This window comes from Cebus imitator, unplaced genomic scaffold (genome assembly GCF_001604975.1).
Source record: "Cebus imitator isolate Cc_AM_T3 unplaced genomic scaffold, Cebus_imitator-1.0 Scaffold109, whole genome shotgun sequence".
Lineage (NCBI taxonomy): Eukaryota > Metazoa > Chordata > Mammalia > Primates > Cebidae > Cebus > Cebus imitator.
Window position 1 is genome coordinate 1,156,984 of NW_016107424.1, and position 11,428 is coordinate 1,168,411.

At 41.5% G+C, this 11,428-nt stretch overlaps 1 protein-coding gene across 3 annotated transcripts in view; it reads right to left on the reverse strand.

Annotated features, from left to right (window-relative positions):
• TMEM64 (transmembrane protein 64) overlaps positions 1-10,819 on the reverse strand; it is a 28,740-nt gene extending 17,921 nt beyond the window's left edge. Inside the window, exon 1 of one of the 3 annotated variants that reach the window (XM_017538063.2) lies at positions 9,797-10,819. In XM_017538063.2, coding sequence (XP_017393552.1) covers positions 9,797-10,588 — 792 coding nt within the window. In that variant the 5' untranslated portion in view covers positions 10,589-10,819. The remainder of the gene's footprint in view (positions 1-9,796) is intronic. The other 2 variants (XM_017538061.2, XM_017538062.2) reach the window with 2 other exon arrangements.
• Positions 10,820-11,428: the final 609 nt, after the last annotated feature.

An 11,428-nucleotide genomic window follows, 5' to 3' on the forward strand; every position in this document is an offset into this window, starting at 1 on the left:
CTCCGCCGCCTGGGTTCAAGCGATTCTTCCACCTCAGCCTCCTGAGTAGCTGGGACCACAGGCGCGTGCCACGATGCCCAGCTAATTTTTGTATTTTTAGTAGAGATGGGGTTTCACCATGTTGGCCAGGATGGTCTCGATCTCTTGACCTTATGATCCGCCCACCTCGACCTCCCAAAGTGCTAGGATTACAGACGTGAGCCACCACGCCCGGCCAACTTTATGAATACAACCTAATCTAAAAATAACATAAATCTTATTTTCAATAAAACTACATTAATCTCTATTAATAGGTAGCGAACTGGAGATGCATCACTGTGATTGGAAAGAATATTAAAGTGACTGGTTGTTAACAATCTACCTTATCGATCACTGACTCAGTAACTGCTCATGCAAGATGCTTCAATAGGTGTTTGGAAGAGATTAAAAAGTAAGACACAATGCCTACCATTGATAGATTTACATGTAAATCCATCAAGTACAAGTAGACATACACATAAACTACTTCAGAAACAGGCAGAATGGGGAGGCTTCAGAAGGACTACATTCTGAGCATTAAACAATAAAGGATGAAAATTAGTTGAAGTGGAGACCAAAGCGTAACTTTTTGGGAAAAGAGGCATTCAGGGCAGACACTGAAAGCCTAGTATGAGTTTGGCAAGCAAAGATAGAATGAGTAAGGCAGGTGTTCCAAGAAGAGAATGAACAAGGACAACGTGGCAGGGAAAGTACAGAATGTGTTCATAAGTTGGCAGGACAGCTAGGATTGTTTGTAGGACACACGCTAAGAAATCCTGTAAAGACAGGAAAACTAGATGGGGTGATACTTGTTGGGGCCTTGGATAAAAGAGGAGGGAGCATATACTCAAAGGAAAGGTTCCAGGGAGTCTAGTCAAAGAATGATGTGAATGAAGCAAAGCAGAGCAAGGCTCCTCCTTCAGTTTAGGGCACTTACAGGAGCAGAGAACTTTCTTTAGAATAAACATGTCAAATATAGAAAACAAGAATATATGACAAAAATGAATGTTATAAAATTATATTGCAGTTAATAATAAAACATTACATATTATGGAAGTTATCTTTAAAATAAATATTTCAGTTATAAAATTTCAGAATGCAACACTTCTGGCCACAGCCTTTACCTTTAAATATAATGAAGTTTCTCTAAATAGAACACATAAATGACATTTACAGATGACATCAATAATAATCAAATGGATAATTTAAGAACAGATTTCATAAATCTGAAACAACTCTACCACTCAACATGATGCTGCCCAATGCATAAATTACATAAATTGAAGTTTATAAAACCTTTCATGACCAAACCTTACCCTGGGAAAAAGTATTATGCATACATACCTCCTTCCTGAAGAACTGTATATATAAAGAAAGCAAAAAATTAATTTTAGTTAATAATTGTAAATAGTTTTGCTGGAGTGTTCAATGCTTTAACCAAAGGAGCAACACAGTAACATACATGCACACAGTTTTTAAACTAATAACTTTATTAAAGATGAACAGCTTCTTCCAAATTATTTTAATATGGCATTTTCTATATGCAAAATTCTACTCAGAATCTCCATCTAGATCAGTCTTTGACAAACATATTTGGAATACTTGTTCCACAAGGAGACATATCCAGCCTTCTCTTCCCAGTAAGTCTTCAAGCACCAAAGTTCTAAAATTCTGTCTCCTTGTTCTACTTTGTAGAAAGACATTAAACATGAGCCTAGATCAGTACCACTGGAGTTCCTGTCTGCGGCACCCTGAAATTTTGGCTCAGGAGTTGTATTCCAAATCAAAGGACCCCTAAATTGCTCAACCTAGGATATCAATGTTATCTTGCTAGTTTGTTTCTATGATGAGATACCACAGGGAGAATGCAAGGGATGGTGAACACAACCTGACTGTTATCCTCTCATGTTTTAAAAATTCTAGAAGCACTATAAAATTATACATCCTCTTATTTCCAGAGGTACTGTGATTTAGTTAGAGATGTGATTCATCTAACTGGGTTAGCAGGGGTTAATGTAGAACATTCCTTCACCACTATACCAAATAGATCCTAAAAACAAAGAAGTGCCCCATCTGGGAAGGAAAAAAATAGAGACAAAAACTAAGTCTGAAGGGCAAGAACTGATTCACCTCTGAACATGGCATTTTGGGGCTGACAACAGAGAACCTCTGTCTTCAGATCTATCACTGGGACATTCACTGAAGCTGGGGCTGTGGTCAGTCCTCTTAAGCACGGCACCAAGCAAAGCTCCCAGCAAACCTAACCCAGGCCTTCTACTTTCTAAGATTATAGCTGTTTATACAATGGCTTTACCACTTTAATTTAACCCACCAAGAAACTTTGTTTGTACATAGAATATCTTGTCATGGATGTAATGAAGAACATAAAGGTGATCTGTATTCAGAAGACCTCAAATGAGTATGTGCAGCTCTCTGAATCTAGCATTAGTTTTGGCAAACTATACCTTTCTGTATAGATTTGTTTCTTGGTATTTGGGATGCTGTTTATTAACAAAGTTACTATTCAAATATTATAAATTCCAATTAAAATATATTTAATCACATAGGAAAAAATCATGAATCCCTATGATTGTTAAGAAAGGATTGGTCAAGAGAAATTAAAATGACCAGTTTGGTCTTTTTACCTAATTAATGTTTACTGATAAATTATTTTACTGTATATATCCCCAAAATACTTCCTATTAATATTTCAGAAAAATTGAGGAAGAAAGAAAAAGAATTCCGAAATGGAAACTATTTTTCACGCTCAGAAAAACAAAACTTAAAAATCAATTTAAAGAAAAAAATTAACTGCCCATTCTCTTTCCTTTGCTCCGCAAAATACCTCTTCATCTTTTCTGAGTTCCCAATCTCAGCTGCCCTAGCTGGAAGGCTCATCAGTCAATCACATAGCTAATTCCTCATTTCCTACATCCAATATCTATGTCTAGTCAAACACACCTTTTCTAGGGAAACCTATCCACCGTCTGGGCCTATTCCTAATTCAGTCTCCTTCTTTCCAGTCCTTACACATAGACTACCCCCATTCACTGCCTATGCTAACTCCTGCAGAAATCTTTTTAAAACGTGAGCCTAATCCTGCTAAAACTCCCTCCTACTGCCGTGAGGTTCTTCAGAGCACAAAGTGCTTCACGATCTGGCCTCAGAGCATCTTATGCATCCTGTCACACTATGTCCTGGTCACATCTAAATTTTCTCCGTTCCTAGAATACTACTTGCTTCCCTTTCCTCTGGGCCTTTCTACATTGTTCCTTCTGGGGAGTACAACAAGCACGTCCTTCCTCCCACTCCTTTTACTCTGAAAACTCCTACACTGTCTTTCACTATTCAGTCATCAATTACGCTAGGAAACCTTCCCAGATGGCCCAAGTCTTTTTAAGAAGTGCTTTCAAGTCCTCTGATAGAACACTACACCTCCCTGTCCCCTTCGCACTGGAGAACAATTGAAGGTTTCGCCATTTGTTTGCCCCTCAGCCCTTTCCCAGACTATAAATTCTGTGAGGAAAGGGATCTGTCTGTCGTGGTCCTCACTGCGTCTCTAGATCTTAACAAATGCCTACTATATATTAGGTGCTAAATGTATGTTTATTGGAGGTTGGATGTATCAACACCAACATTGTTTTGTTTATAAATATGGAAACCTAAAATAGTTGCCAGTTTATAAGCAAGTTGGAATGCAAAGTCCATTTTTAATTGGATTTTTAGAAATTAAGAACATTCTGACAAACACAGAGAAAAAAAGTTATTATCAGCAAAATTTACACCATAATTTACCTAGAATACTATTTCTCCAGCGGAATGCTACCACCTCAAGGGGCAGACTTTTTTTTTTTTTCACGGCTATACCTCCAGCATTTAAAATAGCAGCAAGCACATACTAGGCACCTACCAATTATTTATTAAATGAATACTAAAAATATTTCCAGTAACCTCAAGGTGAACATAATGTCAAGGCTAAGACCCTCTCACTAGGGTCTCTCAAGCAACCCTGAGAATACTAAAAAAAGTATTGCTACTGGGAAAAAAAAAGAACAAGGCCACAGTGCTGAGATCCCACCCTAATAGCAGCAGAGGGCTTCAGGGTAAAGAGATTTCTACGGACAGAAATGGTTACGTCCCTGTCTATAACACAGAAGCCTCTTCATATATGCAAGCTTTTTCATTAGTTCACTCCCCCTAAATTAGAAAATGTGTTTAATGGCTCCCAAATACCTTGGGGAGGGGTCACCAACTTATTTAAGAATCTGGTTTAAACCCTCTTCCACCCTCCCACCCCCCCCACACACACACAGAGGTCCTCAATCTTCTCCCCAAGGGGAGATAGTGTGTATCTTATTGTACATAATTTCTGGAACACAAGTTGAAAAGCTCTTCTTCATATAATTTGACACACTATAGATTTATAATTTGTAATAAAAATGTGTTATATACCTTCTATATACATACACACACACACACACACACACACACACACACAACCCACTTTAAAGCAGGAATAAAAAAGATACAAAGATAGACAGAAAACTACAGCTGATTGTGCAGTCATTAAAAGTTATGTTGTAATACATATAATGACAAGATGTTCCGTAAATCAAGTAAAGGTCACAAAAATCATATTAACTCTATTATATAAAAATACATATCAATAAAATGCAAAGAGAAAAATAAACATTAAAAAAATGACTTTTTTCTTTGTACTTACTATAGTTTTCAAAGTTTTTAAAATGAATATAGAAAAAAATATTGTTAAATATGTTTTAATAACCTCTCTGCTTCTGAAGAAAAATTTTTTTAATCTAGGAAGGGTTACTAAAACATACTGTATATATTGATGTAACAGGCTAGAGATACAGATTAGTGAATTGTAAGCCTATGTATGATACATAAAAACTACAGAAGCCGATGAGATAACTAAAAAGACACAAAGAGGGGAAAATAGTTTCAAGGAAATAAAGGCCAACTGTAGTCAGTGGTATTGTGAGGTCTCAGGATGCACACTGAGATGACATTACACAACTTGGTCATCCTATCTGACCCTTAAGGGCTAGAGTCCAACTCCTTCAAAACACAGACTGTGTCTGCCTATTTTGCCTGAACTGTACCACTGGCAGCAAATCATTACATTTTAACAGTAAAAAGAAATTGCTATTAGATACACTGATACAGTGACAAGCATTATGACCTATCATATCTTTATCTGAATCTATGGCTGTATCCACAGCACAGAATAGAAATTTAAGAAAATAAGAAAACATTACAGAATAAGAACTTATGAAAATAAGAAAATGTGTGTTTTTATAACACACACTATCACTAAATGATAAAAAATAAAAGATAATGTTACATTGTTGCTCTGAATATTTTCTTTATAAAAGCAAACTCAGACCTTGTGTACACCCTCTCATTTTGCAAATAAGGAAAACTGGAGGCCAGAATCATTAAATGACTTCACCAGGGCCCGCAAAGAAGCTAAGACAGAACTAGAAGACCCCATAGGATCCATAAGCTAAGACTATACTGTATTTGTGGCCTTAGAGTCATTTACCAAAAACTTTTATTTAGTTGTAATAAATTTCAGTCCAGCTGTAAACTAACTTACTAAAAGTAACTTATCTTTTTGATAATACAAACTCTAAGAAAACTTGAAAACAATTATATCTCCTTAAAGCTATGATGACATCCTTCACTATTATTATTTCAGTCGATACCAGTTCCACAGGTCCCTGGCTCTCTCCAAAACAAAGAACCTATTTGTTGCTTCAAATCTATGGTAGGCTCATAGAAATAAGCAAAGTAATTAGCAGTTTGGTAACACAATTCTATAAAGCAGTTTGCTAAGAAGTGAGCCAGGGTGATGGATAAAGAAGGTCTTGCATTTTTAAATTTACTCATTTCTATTTTGTTCGCATTTTACACACAGTACCCATTTATTGCTTTTGTTTAAATAATTGTTGTTGTTGTTAAATAAAAAGATAAGATACATGTGAGAAATTAAGGGCCTCTTCCTACAGTTACAGGGGCTCAGGCTTGGTGGTGGCTGTTTTACTGCTGTGACTCTAAGGCAGAAGTTGGCAAACTTTTTCCATGAAGCACCAGGTAGTAAACATTTTAGGCTCTGTAGGCAGTAGGGTCTGTAGTAACTACTCAATTTGCTGTTTTGGCTTAAAAGGAGGCACAGATAGCACATACATAAACGAGCACAGCTGTATTCCAATAATACTATTTATAGATGCTAAAACTTGAATCTCATATAATTCTCATGTGCATGTAATATTATTCTTGTGTTATTTTTTCCAACCATTTAAAAATGGAAGAATCATTCTTAGCTTGTGTGCCATGCAAAATTGGGCTGTGGTTTTCTGACCCCTGCTCTAATACCTGGGATGATACGTAAGTCAACTGTATAGAAGCTTACCCAGTCCTCCATGTCTGATATTCGAGGTGCTCTAGGACAAGTATTCTACAACTGGAATCAGAATGTGTCTGGGAAATCCAGCTCTTCTTGGACCAACACTAGTACCCTGGGTAACTTAATGACTCTAATCATTGACTAGCTGTGTAATTTTGGGCAAGTTATTTCACCACTCAGTGCCTCGATTGCCTTGGCTATAAGATGAGGATTAGGGCTGAAATGAGCAGTTAATAAGTTATGTGTGCATGATTAAACATGCCTGGCTATTAGTTAAGTGCAATATAGGTATTTGTTAAATTTCTTTTTTTTTTTTTTTTTAATCTCAGCTTTAATGTCCTCATTTTGGAATGCAGAGGATGGTGAGAAAGAAATAGTAAATAATGAGCAAATTATATATTTTATCACAGCTTTGCAGCACATATTATTAAACACACCGCACAACAGAAAGTATGGCTCAAAAGAGTAACTATAGCTATTTTAAGATGACACTATAAATGTTGGAACCAATCTGATTTCAAGTTTCTAGCATGCAAGGGAGAAGGGGAAAAAATGGTTCAGAGGAGATAAGCAAGGGAAAGCACCTTCCCTTCTTTCATGTTATCCTTTACAGTCAGCTCCTGCTTCTAAGCCTGGGCCTTTCATGACCACCACACCTAACTTCTTTGAGGTAAGCCCAGATGAATTTCTTTAATTATGGGCACAGAAAAAATGAATTTTAACTGGAATTTTTTTTAAAAAAACGAAGATGATTTCAAAGATAAGGAGGGATGTGGAAAACACAAGAACTAGCCCTAGAAAGGGGGCAGCTATGGTCAGCTGGAGGGGTTTGAGGTGGAGAGGGTGGAGTTCTAGAAGGAAGAAGGGAAAGTCAGACTAAAACCAACATCAACCTTAACTAAGCTTTCTTTTCTCTCACATATCCTGGGTGAATTCAATAAACTGTTTTGGTTGAAAGGACTACTTCTGTAAGCAGACAGTTCAGAAAAATAGTTATAAACAGGACGAAACAGATCATATACGGTGGCTTTGCAGGCCACCCTGCTATGGCCAGGAGTAAAAATTTTACGGCAAGATGTACCATATCAGCTGATCCTGGGCTCAAACCCTAGCTCAGCCACTTGGTAGGTGAGTGACTGAAGAAGTTCCTGGATGGTTGAGTCTCTGTTTCTTTTCCTTCTTTTCTATTGACCACACAATGCCAAATTGAGAGCTGTCCCTTGTCAAGCTCAGTTTCAACTACATGATTACCTTAAATTATTACCAAGAACAAAGTACAACTTCTTATTCACATACTTAATATGTAACAAACACAATCAAAAGAAAAGCCTACCTTATTGCCAATCAATAAATATATAATAAGTCCTTACTATATACATAACTACACCAGGCAATAAATATATATTGAAGAAATAAAGAGATGTGGGTTGAGACCCTACCATGAGACCGTGGTTCAAAGTTTGACTCTACCATTAATTTAGTACCTTGGTGATCTTGGGTAGTAACAACAGAAACGACAAAAGCCAACACGTGTTTGTTAAGCCAGGCTATGTTGTAATGTATTCATCTCATGTAATCTTCTCAATAATCCTATAAAGTAGGTATCATTACTTTGCTCATTTTACAAATAAAAAACTGAAGCACAGAGAGAATAAACAACTTGCCCAAGGTCATTAGATTCTAAGCAGACAGCAGGACTCCACAGCACCAGCCCTGTGCCCCTAACTAGTAGACACTAGTGTATAATATGTGCATAATCACCTTCTGCAGGGCTGGTTTAAGATCAGAAATATGTTGAAAGAGCCTAGGATAGTAGTGGGCACACAGCAAGAAAAGGCCCAAGATACATGCTATACTGAAACACAAAGTAAACTAACAGAATCAATCTATTCAGGTTCCTTAGTTCAACCTTCTTTCAAAGTCTTGGGATGGTTTATTTATTATTAGTCAAGATTGGGTCAAAGTTCAAGTTTATATTTCATACTACAGGAGGCTATGAAAAACAAATTTAAGTCTGAGACTATACCAAACTACTGCTAACACTAAACTTCATCTCTACAGAAAACCCTTTATCTGTTTCCACTGCCTTTACCAAATATCATTCCATAGCTACTGCTGCTGTTGCTTGGAATCAAGAGGTTTGCAAAAGGCATTTACGAGAAGAGAAAGAGAAAGATTTTAATTTCATCACAAAGAGGTAGATTAATTAGAATTATTCCTAATTCAAAATAAGAAAGTTTCCAGAGACTATGATTTACTTTTTGAAACAAAACAATATATCAGAATCACTAAAATACACCAATATCTATGGCTTTGAATGTAATTATCTCTTTTCTTCACTATAGTTTTCTTTAAGTCCAGCTGAAGGGTTGAGTTCCTGGGTATATCTACATAAACTCTTGGTAGTTCAGAAACATTGAATTTGGGGAAGACGGTAATCTACTTTTTTTAAAGCCCTTCACTTTAGAAAAGAGGAAAATGAAGCCAGACAGGGTCAGTAATTTGTTGCAAAGTCACAAAGTTTGTAAAGACCAGATTCCTTTCTTCCAATAAGATGGTCTCTTCGCTAGCAGTGTTTCTATCCTTAATCAGTTGCATGGAGATGCACACTAGCTCTAGAATCTGAGTAAGCAGAACATATGAATACAAGGACAGAAAAGAGTCTATAATGGTGCATATACAGAAGAAAAACATATGCTAATTGAGCAAAAGGTTATCTGTTCTGTTTTATTCAACACCCAGTGATTTCAAAATGAAGCTCCTCCAAAGAAAGATAAATAGTAGGATTTTCTCCTTTACATCGCATTAAAGCACAATTACTTGAAGAAGAAAAAGCCCATTACAAATTTAGGAAACTCCAAAATCAACAGTCTACAACTAGCTCCTCCACTGTTTACTGAAGCACTTTCCTCAGTCCCTGTCGCCAAAAACTTGAATCAAAACCGGGGATGTATTTACGCAAGCAAGAGAGAAAGCTAAGAACGAAGCTTTCCTCCCTAAACGCTGCCAAAGCTGCTACAAAAGATGACAAATACAGTATTAAAGATGGGCATTTCCATTCATGTCCCTGCATGCCCATAGTTAAGAGGGCTTTTTCATTTTTAATTACATTCCCATCCCGAAAAGGAAGATTAGTTTTTTATCTACCAAACTCTCTTTTGAGGCTCCGCGTTAGGTATGTTTTATGTGTATTATAGATTTCCCAGGGTGCGATGGAAAGTAATTGCAACTCCTGCCGTCAATGTCACTTCTCTGCTGGCATTTATCTGATAGAGCGCCCTCCTAGGGCAGTCACAGACCGCTCAAAAACAGACTTGGAGAGGGATAGGCCCGCAGGACCCTACTTACCGAAAACACTGCATTCTGAAGCCCAAAAGGTATGGGAGTCAGTCTGGCCAGCGCCACCACTTTCAGGCCGCTTCCTCCTTCCACGACGCGAATCACGGCGCTCAGCTTTTCGCTGCTCTGGATCCTGGCGGCCACCCAGGCGGTGAGCAGCCGCTTGCAGACCACATGGGCGATGAAGGTGCCGATGAGGACGCCCATCACCATCAGACCCATGCCCAGCACGAAGCCGTACAGGTAGCCAGCGGCCACGTTGAGCACGATGTAGCCCCAGCCGCAGGGGAACGAGACCACGATGAAGCCCACGACGAACAGCAGGACCCCCAGCAGCGAGTCAAGGCTCTCCACCCACAGCAGGAGGTGCTGAAGGTAGCGGCGGACCAGGGCCAGGGAAGCGAAGCACAGGGCGGCCAGCACGCACACCAGCACGAGGCTCCGGCACCAACAGGTGCTGCTGAGGCAGCAGCAGCGCCAGTTTCTCACCTCAGCCACGCCGACCACCACGCCGCCGCCGTTCCCGGGGCTGCCCGCCAAGGCCCCGCCCGGCTCCGGCAGCTCTGAGGCCGCGGGCGGACCGTGGCGCTCCAGATAGGCGCCGAGCAGGGCGCCCGAGGCCGCCGCCGCTGCCGCCGCCGCGCTCGCCCCGCCCCCGCGGGGAAGGCGGTCTGCCGGGCCGTCCCCGCCTGCACCCCTTGCCAGGGCCCAGCGGGCTGGCAGCTCAGCGAGGCCCGGGAGGGTGGCGTGCTGTAGCAGCCGGGGCAGCGCCTGGAGCAGGATCCCGCCCGGACTCCGCATGCCTCCGCCCGGCGCGGGCTCTCAGCCGGCCAGCCCCTCCGCCGCAGCGCCCGTTAGGCAGCGGCCCTTCATGGCGCCCGGTTGACCCGGCCTCGGCTCCCTGCGTCCGCTCAGGGGGCGGGAGACTACCGGAGAAGGGCGCGGAGTCAGCAGAGGAGCAACAACCAGGCAGGGAGTGAGGAAACTCGGGTCCCCCAGCGCCCGCGGAGCCCACCCCGGCGGTGCCCGCCCCGGTCGGCCAGAGGGGGCGGGGCCGCGGGCGCTCGGGGAGGAGCGGGCTGTGTTCTGGCCCCGCCCCCATGACACGCTGCCCGCCACGCTGCGGGGCTCGCGGGGCGTCCGCATGGGCCACCAGTGGCCCAGGGCTGCGGAGGGAAACCGCCAGGAGGAGAGGAGGAGCTCTGGGAGGGCGGGGCTGCGACGAGGGAGAGCCGAGTGATGAGCAGAGGCCCAGGCGCGCTCCACGACGTCCCACTGGCGCGCGCATGCCTGCGTGTCTTGGCGCGCGCTCCCCCTCCCAGACCGAGGCGACCCCGGTCCTTGAGAGGTTTGGATCCTCGCCCGGCACCTCCTGGTGGTTTCCGCAGTAACCTCTGATCTGAGCGGGCAGCTGTCAGTGGCGCTCACGTCTGCCGCTGCCCTGGAGAATTGGGGAAAGAAGAGTTCTTGTACTGCTCTGAGGAGGGTTTGGTAATGGTCTTTGACCCTACTTTCTCCCCGCAGACTTGCCTCCCCAGGTAGCGAGGTCTCCCTGTGGGTTTCATATCACTTGGTCCTTTAGGAGCTGGAAAAATTACATATAAAGTCACCTCACCCCCTTGACAGAATGCCTCTGTGACT